Below are 14,928 nucleotides of genomic sequence, written 5' to 3' on the forward strand. Positions count from 1 at the left end.
GCTTATGGTGTTGCTTACTAGTCACACCATACATAACTCCACCATACTTTTCTTTCTCCCACTGAGATGACTGTGTCTCTTAACCTCTAATCCTTTGTCTACATTTTTTACTCTCAACTGATAACCTTGCTTCCTACTTTACTGAGAAAATTGAAGTAGCTAGAAAATATACATAGTAATTTCTGTGAGTTTTCACTGTCACAAATATACAGCTCCATCTATGTATGTCCATATACAGTATTCTCTTTTTTCCTAGCTGAAGACAGCCAGCCTTTCTTTTTATTAGACCCTATCCCCTTTGCCTACTCACGGATGTTGTTGCAGTGATTTCTTTTTTTCTCTTGAGTCATCCATTTTTCCTTCTCTACTGGATTGTTTTTGTTATAAACATTCTGGATTTTCTTCTTTAAAATGTCCCGTCAGCCCACTTTTAGCCCCCACCCAATTTCTCTCCTTAAGAACAGAATACCTTGAATTTCCTGTTCTTGTCCCCACTTCTTCTGTTCTTCCTTACACCCCTCCAGTCAGACTTTCATTCTGTCACTTCACCAGAGCTGTTTTTCTCAAGTCTCCAGAAACCTTTTTGTTGCTAAATCCAGTGGAGGTATTTTTTCAGTCTTTGTCTTACCCAATCTGTCCACAATTTTTGACAATATTAATCACTCCCTCCTCCCTGAAACATGTTGTCACATGGGTTCCAGGGAATACATTTCTCTAGTTTTCTTCTACCTTTCTGTCCATTCCTTCTCAGTCTCTTACGCTGACTTGTTCAAATCCTTTCAGCCTCTACATGTGGCGTGCCCCAGGACTCAGTTCTTAGACTACTTCTGTTTTCTGTTTGTACTCCCTTGAATTTATGATTTAAAAGTCCTATCTCTGGCGACGTCTCCCAGATTATTCCAGTCCAGGTTTCTCTCTTTAACTCTAGATGTTTATTAGGTATCTCAAACTGATGTGTTTAAAACTCAGTTTCTGAAATTGACTTATATAATCTTCTTTATCTCAAGTCATAGCAAATACATTTTTTCAATTTAGTGAGATTTAAAAAAAAACTAATATCCTTGACTTTTCCATTTCTCTTGTACTTGATTTATCTTCAAATTCTAATGGCTCTACCATCAAAATATATCCACAATTTGAACTACTTCTCCTCACTTTAGAGTGGCTTTCACTCTAGTCCAAGCCACTGTCTCTTACTAAGATTTTTGAAATTAGCTTCTTAACTGATCTCATTGCAGCCCTTGCGGCTATTTTCTCCATAGCAGCCAGAGTGATGCTGTTAGCTGTTAAAGTAAAAGATTATATCACTTCTCTTAACCTTCCATTGGTTTCCTGTCTAAAAGTTAGAGCCAGAGTCTTTATAGTGGCTTACAGGTTTCCACAGAGTTTCTACTGTTCTTGTTCAGTCTGCCTTGGCCATACCGCCTTCCTTGCTATTTCTGGGAAAATCCAGATATACTCCATCTCAGAGCCTTTACCCTCAGCCTGAGGCACTCTTTCTCAAGATCCTACAGGACTAGCTCCCTTCTTCTCTTTGTTCCAAGGTGGTTACTATTCCTGGCCTCCTAGCTGAAATGTCAAATACCCTTCCTCACTTCCAACACATTCCCTTTCCTACTGTATTTTTTTTTATTATCACCATCATTTTGTGTTTAACCAACTAGAATAAAAGGGGACATAAAGGCAGGATTTTTGTTTCTTTTGCTCACTACTGTCTCCACATAACTCAGAGAACAATACTTAGTGTGTATTAGTGTATAATAAATAATGGTTAAGTGCATGTATGATATATATATATTATTTATATCATAGCAAAGAATGTGTTAGGAAATTAGGAGGTCACATTTTTCCCATGGATTTTAAAAAATATTAAAACCTGCTATTATTCTAGCATTGAACTGTTCTTTTCCTTGAAGTTTCAGAAAATGATCAGAGCTTTGAGGTGACCATGACAGCAACCACAGATGTGGCAGATGATATTACTGAGGGAACTGTCACACAGATCCAGGTACAGTAAGTCTTCACTGGCTGCAGGAAGACTTATCTTTTACACATACCTTAGGTGATAAAACAGTGTGAACATATTTGTCTGACCACAAAATTGAGATGAGAGCTTAAAAATTAATTAGGAACTAAGAAATTTTTAAATATATACAGTACTTTGTGATTGCAAGAGGTATTCATGGGGCGAAATACTTATTTTTAGGTTTCTAAGCCTGCATATATTATAAACATGTATGCTACAACTCACTCAAAAAGCCTTCTTTTGAAAAGCAACAGCATACTAAATAAAGACTGGGTAATTTAAAAAGATTTATGTATGAAGTAGTGAAAAGTGTAGGTGAAATACTGGAGAACTTATTAATACCTTTGTACTAAACACAGATAAATATGCTTTAGGTACCTGAACCTCCTGCTATACTCACTTAACTCATTTATTATTGACAGTGTTGACTATTGTTAAAATTTAATCATTTATTTGCTTTGTTCAGTGGCCGTTTACATGTTTAACATTATACGACTTAAATAATGATTCTAACTCTTCATCAGGAAAATTTAAGCCATAAGGCATTAAGTATTTGCCCGAAGATAGCAACTAATCACCATGATAGGTTTATTCCTAAGATTTATTGGTTGGACATTGCTGGTAATTTTATCTTTTTAACCAACTGATTAATAAATGAGATTTATAGAATATAAGAGGCCTTAGACAACATCTATCTCAATTCTAAGCTTTATAAAGGCTTCTTGGTGTTTAAAAGAAAGAATTTTTAAAATGTATGATACATAAATACAGTAATAAAACATTTCATATTTGTTCAGTGATTTCTAGAATTTTTAAAAAAACTGCTTTTATGAATATGATATATTCATTACCACAAGACAGACATAAAAATAAAGTAGGTGACAATGAAAGTTTGGCTTTTCCCCTTATTGTGCTTTGGTGGTTCAATGATAGTATCTGTCTTTCCAAGTAAGATGGGTTTCATTTCCTCTTTAAGTTAGAGATTAATTTTTTGCTTATTCAAGAACTAGTCCAGTCTGTTAGGACTTACGCCCCGCTGGTGTTCATCCCGTCCTGAGACCACGCTGGAGGAGTTCTCACCAGGCATGCAGCTCCCCTGATCCTGGTCTGCCTGTGAGAGTCTCATACTTCACCTGGCAGCACCTTTGTCACCTTGTCCTTGCTTATACTAGAGCTCTCTTTAGCTCAAGGCCAACTCTTAAAAGCAGCTTTGTTCCTACAAAATTTGCTAGATTAGGTATGTACATAATTAAAAATGTACCCAGTGATAATTGCATAAATATACTGAAAGCCACTGAATTGTTTCCCTTAAAGGATGAATTTTATGGTATATGAATTGTCTCTATAAAACCTATTTTTAAACTACACATTCCTCAGTAAAGACTACTTTTGGTGCAATAATAATTAAAAGTAGTTCCATATAATTCTTTGAGAAGAAGGTACATTAATAACTGTAGGAGTGAGCTCTAGAAATTGTCTGAAACAAAATTGTCAGTAAACAGTAAGCAGACCATGATTTTGCAATAATGTCTTTTGATTTAGCCTATTGTTTAAATTTAACAAGAGATTACATTATAATAATGATATATTTAGACAGCAAACTGCCTGTTAGGATATTAATAATCATAACACTCAACCCCAGCATTTCTATTTTGTTGTATGTAGGAGCTCATTTTATATATATAAATATACAAATGTGTATTTGTACTTTTTCAAGATTTTACAGAATGAACAACTAGATGAAATATCTCCATTGGGTAATGAGGAAGTTTCTGCAGTAAGCCAAGCATGGTTTACAACTAAAGAAGATAAGGATTCTCTGACTAACAAAGGTAAATACTGTGAATTTTGTTGTCTGAAGCAAGAAATGGAGATAAAAAGAGCTTATAGTTATTAGGATTCTGAGTTGGACTTTCATAATTGTGATTAAGTAGTTACAGCAATTGAGCTTTTTTCTTTATTTTTTTATTAAACTTACTGGGGTGACATTGGTTAATAAGATCATGTAGGTTTACTTTAAAGTGTACATTTCTATGCTATGTAATCTATATATTGCATTGTGTGCCTACCACCCACAAATCATCGTTCATCACCATATATTTGGCCCTCTTTTCCTTTACTGTACCCCTGACCCCTTTCCCTCTGGTAACCATCATACTGTTGTCTGTGTCTATGAGTTTCAGTTTTATATCCCACATATTTGTGAAATTATATGGTTCTTAGCTTTTTCTGACTGACTGATTTCTAATTGAATTAAATTTGGCTCTAAATGACTCTGAATGAGACAGTGAAACAAACATTTGTTTTTTAATAATTGATCCTTTTTCTGATATTTATATTTTTTCCTGTTAATTTTTTGAACAAATGGATAGTGGTGACATTAAAAAGACAGTGGGCGATTACTGCTTACAGGAGTAGGCAGTCAAGCATTTTCAAAGATCTACTTTCTTTGGTATAAGCAGTTTAGCAGCTTATTGTCACATGGTGTTTATAGTGTTGTTATGCTCATAAAGATTGCTAGGAAGTTGCTACCAGAAAGTGGGAGTTGTGAACATGCCACTGTGAAGTAAGGAAAGAAAGCAAGTAAATAGATTGTTCTTAACCACTGTAAATACTCATTTAGAATATATTATTAACTTGGTATCCAGTATACTATGTTTACCTTGTCCTAGGATTTTTTCTGTATGTTGTTTTGCTCATAAAATTTATTTTTCAATGGAGAAATTTTTCAGAAACTTTTTTAACATAGTTGGGCTTTTCTAATACTTACAAGTCTTTTTAACTGTTCTGTACTGCTGAAAGGGTGAGAGAAGTAACTGAGGGGAATTAACATTTTTTAATCTTTTACTTACCTTGTCTTTATTTAGTAGGATCAAATGCATTCTTAAAGTCCAAAGGTTTCAAAAGCAACTTAACCTAGGGCTCTTTCAGGTGAATGAGAAATTAAATTAGCTATATTTTGTTCTCATAGATAACATTTAATCAGAAAGCAAATCTTTAGTACTTATTCCTCTCAAGGAGTAATATTTTCTATAATATTATTTGTTTTCTTTTAAAGGACATAAGTGGAAGCAGGGGATGTGGTCCAAGGAAGAAATTGATATTTTGATGAACAATATTGAACGCTATCTGAAGGTATCTTATGACATATTTTTTTGTTTCACTAATTTATCCACTGCCAATTATAAAAATATCAAGTCAGCCTATTATGTATACTCAGGAGCTTTTCAGTAATTTTGTAATGAATGACTGGCTAACGTAACTTAACAATGCTAAGATGTATCATTATAGTATATATATTTTTACACAAATTTTGAATAGCTTTATTGCTTAACCACCCTGAAGTTTAGACAAAATCTTAGTAGCCACTGAGAATCTTAAAGCCCTGTCTTTTAAAGTAGCATGTAAATTAGAGTGTAAGTTTATATTGTCTAAAGCAGTGGTTCTCAACCTTTCTAATGCCGTGACCCCGCAATACAGTTCCTCATGTTGCGGTGACCCCAAACCAAAAAATAATTTTGGTGGCTACTTCATAACTGTAATTTTGCTACAGTTATGATTCGGAATGTAAATACCTGATATGCATTATGTATTTTCTGATGGCTTTAGGCGACCCCACCAGGGTCGCGACCCACAGGTTGAGAACCACTGGTCTAAAGCCTAAGATACTCATCTTTATGACATCGTATCGTCCTTCCCTTTTTAAAAAGAAATCAAAAGTTTAATCATTTTTATATTTAGGCTTCTGTTAGTCATCTTCTTTGTTTAAATGTCTGTTGAACACAGAATTTTTGAGGCTCTGAAGATAGTTTTTGATTTTGAAAAGCATATAGTGTTTGATTTTGAAAATCCAGCAGTCCATTTGGGAATGTTGAAATAGGTTAAGAATGATACAGGGCTTAGTATGTGATTGATACATATTGTAAATTCTGCATGAGATCAGAGGAGGAAGAGTATTCACAGGGTTAGGACAGCTGTGGAAAATATTTAGAAGAGAAAGAATGTAAGCTGAGTCTTTAAAAAAGGGGGTAGAACTTAGGCTAAAATATGGCTGGAGGTTAACAATATGAGTAAATGCTGAGAACCAAGAAATCAAAGATTAAACCCAGACCACATTAAATTAACTCCTTTAACTTGAACCAAGATTACCCTCTGGAAACTGAGCTTTGAAGTCCAGACTGAAGAATTAGAACTCTGCCCTATAGGAAATGAGAAAGACTGGTACCTTAATTAAGTTAGGGATCATCAGGTAAATCTATGCTTTTTTCAGGGATATCTTCTCTAGAACCTTGCTGACAGTCCCCAAAGATAAGTTAGATTCAAATAGTATGGAATGGTATGTGTTTGGAAGGTAGACCATTAACATTGTTTGGGAATGGGAGGTGTATAGTATTTATTTAATCATTTTTCTGTTGTTTGATACTTAGTTGGTTTAAATAGGTTGCTGCCTAAAATGTCCACATTCTTTGCTTAATTTTAACCTGCATCCTTCCCCAGCTAAGCTTTGTAAACTATAAAGAGTTAAAAACTTTAATTCTTTCTTAATAAATAAAGATCTTCACCATCAAACTAATTGTGGCCCTGGCCAGTTGGCTCAGTGATAAAACGTTGGCCTGGTGTGTGGAAGTCCCGGGTTTGATTCCCAGTCAGGGCACACCAGAGAAGTGACCATCTGCTTCTCCACCTCTCCACCTCTCTCCTTCTCCCTGCTCTCTCTCTGTCTCTCTTCCCCTCCTGTAGCCGTGGCTTGGTTGGAGCAAGTAAGCCCCATGCACTGAGAACGGCTCCATTGCCTCACCTCAGGCACTAAGATAGCTTGGTTGATGAGCAACGGAGCAACAGTCCCCAATGGGCAGAGCATCACCCCAGAGAGGGCTTGCTGAGTGGATCCCGGTCGGCCGCATGCGGGAGTCTTATCTCTCTGCCTCCCTGCTTCTCACTTAAGAAAAATTAAAAAAAAACAAAACTAATTGTTACAAGAGAAAAAGAAATGCAGTGACTATTAAAAATGTGTCCAGAAGTGTGTTAAGTTGGCCACTGGTCACATACACTTTAGGTAAGACTGAGGAAAAAATGCATGGGTTTAGGTGAGACAGTAATGAGTGGTAAGAACATTGAACTTTGGGAATTTAAGCAGCTGGCTTTTCTAGAGGACTGTAGTAGATGATGTTCAAGGAGCCTTCCAACTTTATGATTAAAGGGAAGGAAAGTGACTAAAATTTGAGATTCTTAGATGACTATTTCAGTTGACCAGGTAAAGGGAGTAAGGACTTTTAAAAAGCAAAAAATGTGTATGATCTGAAGAGAAACAAGTGTGTGAGGACTTTTAAACCACAGTGGTAAGAAAGGGAATTGGCAGGGGAAGGGCAGATAAACAAGTAATCTCTGAGGAAGCCTGATGACTGGATGTAGGGGTAGAAAGACACTGAAACATGAATAACTGAAAAGAGTTTTCATTTGAGGATTGGGAGACTAATGATAGGGTTGGCAGAACTAGAAAATGTCTAAAAAGATGGACTAGTTGTAGAAAAAGATCATTTATTTGATTTTTATTTTTGACCATGGTTTTTATTATGTGGTGCTTTTTTCTAAAACTGTTGAGGAGTCATTTTTAAGCCAGTTAGTTAGATGTCATATATTCCATATTTTGGGTAAAAGGATAAATGAAAGTAACTGTCAAAAGTAAAAACAAACGAAAAAAAGCAGAGGAGTATTTCACGGTAATGTTATCTTGCAACACAGTGTCTTGCATATTGGTAGGTGCTTAGTAAATATTTAGGTTTAATCACTTACAGAATTGAAACTGCATAAACAATAATTTTAGGAAAAGATTCTAACATTTAGAAACGTTTTGCTGCTAGGTTGTTAGAGATTTTATACATTGTAGAGTATATATAATGTGTCATATATCAGTGTAATTTTACCTGTTTTTGAACTTTATATAAATAGATTCCCTGTTGATTTCTTTAGCTGTATTGTGTAAAATACGTAGTAATACGTTACCCATTCATAGTTAAGGTCATTTGGATTTTTGTTTTGGTTTTTAAATTTTTTTTATTACATTTTTCCATTCAGTATTTTTTTTTTGTATTAGTTTCAGGTGTACAGCTGTCATCATACACTTCACAAAGTGCCCACCCACTCCCCCCAGTATTTCCGGTACCCACCTAACACCACCATACACAGTTAATTAATACAATATTATTGACTGTTCCTTATGCTTTGATTCACATTCCCATGACTTTTGTGACAACCAATTTGTACTTCTTAATCCCTTCATCGTTTTCACCCAGTTCCTCAGTGGGTTCTTTTTTGCTTTTTTGCTATTTGTACAAATTTGGTGGATGTGGATGGTATTTTATTATGGCATAAATTTGCATTTTTCTGATTACTTATTTTTATATGCTGATTGGACATTTGTGTTTCCTCTTTGAAATTCCTTTTTTTTTTTTTTTTTTTTTTTGTATTTTTGTATTTTTCTGAAGCTGGAAACGGGGAGAGACAGACAGACTCCCGCATGCGCCCGACCGGGATCCACCCGGCACGCCCACCAGGGGCGACGCTCTGCCCACCAGGGGGCGATGCTCTGCCCCTCCGGGGCATCGCTTTGCCGCGACCAGAGCCACTCTAGCGCCTGGGGCAGAGGCCAAGAGCCATCCCCAGCGCCCGGGCCATCTTTGCTCCAATGGAGCCTCGGCTGCGGGAGGGGAAGAGAGAGACGGAGAGGAAGGAGGGGGGGGGGGTGGAGAAGCAAATGGGCGCTTCTCCTATGTGCCCTGGCCGGGAATCGAACCCGGGTCCCCCGCATGCCAGGCCACCGCTCTACCACTGAGCCAACCAGCCAGGGCTCTTTGAAATTCCTTTTTATCTTTCAACAATTTTTCAATGGGGTTTTTTTTCTAGATATACTTAATGTATGCCAGATACTAATGTTTTTTGATTGTGTTGCAAGTATCTTGTCCAGTTTAGTGGCATGTCTTTTCTGTCTCTTGAGGTGTCATTTGATGAAAAAGATTTTTCATTTCAGTGTCAAAATTATGGTCTTTCTACTTTTATATTTTGCATACTGTTTAAGAAAGCCTCCCCTGTCTCAAAGGCATGAAGATATTCTCATATTTTATACAAGTTTTAGAGTTTTGCCTTTCACTATGATTTTCTTCCTCCTATTAATGTGAGATAAGAGTTTCAGTGTTATTATGTTATGGATGACAATTGTCCCAGCATCATTGTAGAATGTTTTTTCCTCATTTCCAATGTCTATTCTGTCCCGAGACAAGCTTCTATAGATTTGTTTCTAGGTTTTCTAATTTGTTCCCAGGTTCTATTGGTATATAGCACTATCTTCAAAAGTGCCAGTATCTGATGGGGCAAGTCTTTTCATGAGTGTTTTTGGCCCTTTACTTTTCCATGATAAACGTAAAATCAGTTTGCAGAGAATGGAAAGCTTTTGGAATTTTTATTGGGACTGCATTGAATCTGTGCATCAATTTCAGGGGAATTAACATCTTTACTATATTTTATCTTCCTATTGAAAAACATTGTATAGCTCTCCATTTGAGTTAGTTCCTCTTTATCGTCTTCTATACTTTTATGTTTTTCCTCATAAAGGACATCCATTAACTTTAATAGTAAGATTCAGTCTTAATTCTTTTCATTTTGATGCTTATTGTTAATGAGAATTTGTAAAGATTTTATATATATATATATATATATATATATATATATATATATATATATATATAACATTAGCAATGACTTTTCTTTTTCGGTCTTCATACTCATGAATTTTTCTTTTATAAGGCTGTCAGCAAGTCCTAACTTTCTAGGAGTGTTATCCTACATGAATATTGAATTTTATGACTGCTCTGTCCACACTTACTGAAATTTTATGTTCTTTTTCATAAATCTACTCATGTGACTGATTACACTAATTATTTTTTTTCTGAAATTAACACAAACTTATATTCCTAGAACGAGTTCATTTTGTGCATTGATTATTAACCTCTTTATACACTGCTGGGTTTAGCATGCTAAACTGTTTTAAGGATTGGTGGGGAGGTATTTGTTAATGAATGGGGTTGGCCTGAAAATTATTTTCTGAAACCATCTTGTCTGCTTTTGTTATTAAAGCTATGCTGGCCTAATGAATGGAGAAGAGGCCCCGCCCTCTATTTATTCCTTACTCCAGAATAGTTTAAAATAGTTAAAATTATTTAAAATAGAATTATCTTTCTCTTATTTATTTGATAGGGTTTACCTATAAATTTATCTGGGTCTGGGGTTTTTATTATTTCATTATAGTTTGATTACTGATTGAATTTTCTTGATGGTCTGTGCTTATTAGATATTTTCCCTTTTTCCTGAATCAGTTTTGGTAAGTTGACTTTTTCTAGGAATTTATTTTATGTAAACTTTCAAATTTATTGTCATAAAATTTTCATAATGTTCAATTGTCTAAACTCTATAGGCCCACTTTTCGTTTCTAATAGTGTTTTGTCTTTTTTTTCCCTACTTTTGCCATGTTTACCTTTTTATATTTTATTAGTCTCAGTCAATCTTTTCTAAGAACCAATTTTTAGCATTGCTTATTAACCATCCTATTTTTTTATTTGGTTCTTGATTCTGTTAATTTTGTTCTTATGATTTTCTTCCTTCTACTTTCTTTAGATCTTAATTTTTTTATCATTTTAAAGGAGGTTGACAGAACTTGACTTTATTGAATTTTATACAATTTATTTTTGGAAACATTAAGTACCACTATTATCTTGCTGCAACATTTGAAATTTAAACTTTACTAATGAATTAGCAATACATCGTCTTCAAAATGCCATTGATGATCTTTTTTAAAAATCTATAAAAAGTATAGTATATCCATGTGCATTTTATCAGAAATCCCTAAATCAAAGAAATGTAACCCATTTAGGCACGCGGAATAAAAGATGCTACAGAAATCATCTTTGAGATGTCAAAAGACGAAAGAAAAGATTTCTACAGGACTATAGCATGGGGTCTGAACCGGCCTTTGTTTGCAGTTTATAGAAGAGTCCTTCGCATGTATGATGACAGAAACCATGTGGGAAAGTATGAAAACTTGTAATGCTGCATGATTTCATGTAATTAGGGGAAATATTTAAGTAACTCCCCCCCCCCCCCCATAAATAGAGTATAATCACAGCCTTAATTGGAGACAGCGCTATACTATGAATTACTATTGGGATATGTTTCTCCAGGTCCGTGTTATGAATATGGTGAAACCTCATTAAAATTGAGGCCTCTTTTAGAAATTAGAATCTAAATCACCTTATAGGTTTGATTTAAGACTTAGCTGACTTAATACCTCAAAGTCTGCTTTGTAGTAACAAAGTCTGCTTTGTAGTAACATTATAAAAACTACAGGAATAAAGATTTAGGAAGTTTGAAAAGAACTCTATAAATTCATTGGTAACATTTTTTGCTATTCATTTTTATAGTATAGCATTTCCTAGCTCAGTGACTCTTTTTAAATAACTTTTCTGATACAATGCATGAATTCCTATTATAGGTAACATGGGAAAGTGTCAAATTTTCAATGCAATGATTATATGGTGTTTTGACATTTCTTTTTTTTCTCTTTGGAAATTTTAGGTAGTAGTATGGCTTACTAGATAGGTTTTTAAAAAGAGCATTGCATTGACTGTATTGCATACTTGCCCCCTTTTAAAAAAAAGTTTTTATATTGGAGCTAGAGTATGTCAGATATCCATTCATGGGCAGGGGAAATGGAGAGGATTTCAGAATGTTTAGTGCCTTGTGAGAATTTACCATGCTTTTCTTTCTAGCTCTGGTTTACAGTGTCATCAGTAAGTCTTTCAGAATAGCTATGATATCAGAGTTCCCGAACCAAACTTGTCAAGGAAGAGTTAGGCAGCATAGGAGCAAATATGTTTTAAATGTTGAATTTTCTAAAGAAAATTGTAAAATGCTCACTTTTATTATAGTTGAAAGTATTTGTTATTTTTTTAAAAGAAAGCAGAAGTATTAATTTTTATTCTACTTTGAAAATTTGTTACTTTGGAAATATTATCAATATGCTAATAGCGTGACTTAGCATTTGACTCCTTAAGTGAAATTCTGATTTTTATTAAAGTTTTTAGCATTATTTTAATTGATTTTTAAAATTTCTTTATATTTCTAGATATACACCTGAAGAAATTGAAAAGCTCAAGGAGTAAGTTTAAAATTTTTTATTCATTAATTCTGATAGTTGGGTTTTATTATTATTTTATGTCTTGTGTTTAAAAGTTTTACTTTTGAAATGTTAAGAGATTTTTGGTAGACTGGTCTAATTTAATTGTTAAGCATGATTGAAATAAAAGGAACTTAGATCTATACCTGCACAAAGAAGCCTTGCCTATAAATTGTCTCCTCCTGTTGTCAGTTACCAAATGAAATGCATCCTTAGATCACTGCAAGGGTTATAGATGGCCAGTCTTGGTGACTTGAAGTCTAAAGCTAGGGAACTCACATATATACACTGGGACCAAAAACCAAGGCTGTGCTATATTGTGTAGTTTAGAATGTGACTTAACAGTGCTTCACTTAATGTCTGGGCTGTTTCACTTGATCACTACCTTATAAAGGCTATTTCACAGGAAACATAATTTTGCTTCATTGAGTTAGGACCATAAAGTATGGATTAATGTATTATATGGATTATGAAAAAAAACTGAAGGTTGGTCCTGTTTATGATAAGGACTTAAACTTTTTCAGATACCTTAGAAGAGCTTGGTAGGAGTATCAAAAGGGAACAGTCTGCCTGACCTGTGGTGGCGCAGTGGGATAAAGCGTCGACCTGGAACACTGAGGTTGCCGGTTCGAAACCCTGGGCTTGCCTGGTCAAGGCACATATGGGAGTTGGTGCTTCCTGCTCCTCCCCTTTCTCTCTCTCTCTCTCTCTCTCTCTCTCTCTCTTTCTCTCTCTCCCCCTTCTCTAAAAAAAAATCAATAAATAAAATATTTTAAAAAAGGGAAAAAAAAAGGGAACAGTCTGGGGATTGCCTGGGAGATTGTGTCAATAACCTGAGGGGAAATTTGGTCTTTTTGAACACGTATCCAAGTTACTTATTTCTTCTCTGACCCAGGAAAAAGGCAATTGCTGCCTGTTTTTTTTTCACCCACAGACAACTGTGGACCCCCAAAAAAGGCCACTCTTTCAAACTTTGGCTCTCAGTATTGCTGCCCACAACTTCCAAACCAGTCAAATGGGAAGAAGAAGAATGAAGAATAAATGATGAAATTAAAAGGGAGAAAACAGTTGAACCAAATGCTGATTGGCAGACTCTTGTTTTAGGCTCCGGATAAAGCATGGCAATGACTGGGCAACAATAGGGGCGGCGCTAGGAAGAAGTGCGTCTTCTGTCAAAGATCGGTGCCGACTGATGAAGGACACTTGCAACACAGGTACTGTGAGTGCTGCTGGTGGGGGCTTTCTAGCCGCATTTGAGATGCTGCTTTCTCTTCTGTCTGGAAAGAAATTTGTCATATACTTGAGTTCAGATTTTATTTTCTAGTCTCCTTTTTCTTCAAGCTTAATAGAGCCAACTAATTATTTTTGTGCTTTTGTGTAAAAGTGACATTGTTCAGAGAGACATAGCATCTCAGTATCATAGGTTTTAGGTCTAGCATGTTTCCTTTTTGTATAGCAATCCAAAACTTCTCCAGTTGAGAAAGTACTTATTTTTAAGAATTATATACAGGTATTTTTACGGCATATATTATAGGAAGTAGTTTTAATTTAAGCTATTAAATTTTTGTTAACAATAGCTTACCAACTCAGTTTATGAAAAATATTAGTTCCAGGAGCTGTGTTCCAGTGGTTTGTATGTATTTTGCTTATTTTAAATTCAAAGTAAATTTTTCTTAGAAAAAACTTTTGAGCCTCAGTTTCCTCTGTAAAATGAAGAGGTTAGAATAAGTGGTGTCATGGTTTCCTTTTAGCCCTAATGTTCTCTGAAGGATCCACAGTCTGATCAGTCTTGTAATAAGAAAAATAGTTCTCAAGTTAAGCCCGAGCTTCCAGGAAATATATATTCTTTCCTCCCCCTAACCTGCTAAAGTGGAATCAGTAATGTTTCCTGCTTAACCACTCCACCAGCACTATTACCTGCAAGGCAGTAAAGACATAAAATCCCACCAACTCTCATTCTCTGGTGAATGACAACTAAATGAATGAAGCAGGAATGGGAGTTTTAGATTTAGAATGGACCCCAGAGGATCATGTAAGCTGCTGTGAGTACAGAACCCCCTTTGTTCGCATAATTTGGACACACACTGTGCCATTCCTTGACTGCCAACCTGAGGGATTGCTCTGCATGTTCCCTTTCTGTGTTTCTATGTATATTTTCTGACCAGGAGTTCTGTTTGGTATCATACATACCATGAGACAGCAGTCTGGGTTCTCCCTCCTCCTTTCCCGCAATACTATAATTGGGGATTAGGACATTGTCTTGAACCCAGGGTATCCAGACTGTTCCTAGCCCATAATAGGCAGGCAATGAGTATTTGTTGATGAAACAAATCCTTGAATTGAGCACATAACCTTTTTGAATTTTTCTGGAAATTTTTAGTTACTAGTAACAAAATGAAAACAGAAGTTCTTTCGTTTGTTTTTCTACTCAAGCTCCTTAAGAAAAGACCAAGCAAAACATTACATGTTATTAGTGGGTTTATGAGGTCAGAAAAACCTGGAATAAAAATATGCATGAATACCAGTCTCAGACTTATATTTTATCACATTAGCTTGGAGTTGGGACAGTAGGGAAATGAGACAGTATAAACCTGTGTTTATTTTTACCAAAATGGGTGGGAGGCCATATGTGTTATTCCACTTGCCTCTGTCCTTTCATTCCTATAAGTAAAGGTCT

At 35.3% G+C, this 14,928-nt stretch overlaps 1 protein-coding gene across 4 annotated transcripts in view; it reads left to right on the top strand.

The window, feature by feature from the left end:
- The window catches only part of DMTF1 (cyclin D binding myb like transcription factor 1), a 55,183-nt gene that overhangs the window by 23,618 nt on the left and 16,637 nt on the right, over positions 1–14,928 (top strand). For all 4 annotated transcript variants that reach the window (XM_066353807.1, XM_066353809.1, XM_066353810.1 and 1 more), the window contains 6 exons: positions 1,917–2,008; positions 3,744–3,858; positions 5,085–5,161; positions 10,950–11,107; positions 12,201–12,233; positions 13,356–13,465. In XM_066353807.1, coding sequence (XP_066209904.1) covers positions 1,917–2,008; positions 3,744–3,858; positions 5,085–5,161; positions 10,950–11,107; positions 12,201–12,233; positions 13,356–13,465 — 585 coding nt within the window. The remainder of the gene's footprint in view (positions 1–1,916; positions 2,009–3,743; positions 3,859–5,084; positions 5,162–10,949; positions 11,108–12,200; positions 12,234–13,355; positions 13,466–14,928) is intronic.

The sequence above is a fragment of the Saccopteryx leptura genome, chromosome 12 (genome assembly GCF_036850995.1).
Source record: "Saccopteryx leptura isolate mSacLep1 chromosome 12, mSacLep1_pri_phased_curated, whole genome shotgun sequence".
Taxonomy (NCBI): Eukaryota; Metazoa; Chordata; class Mammalia; order Chiroptera; family Emballonuridae; genus Saccopteryx; species Saccopteryx leptura.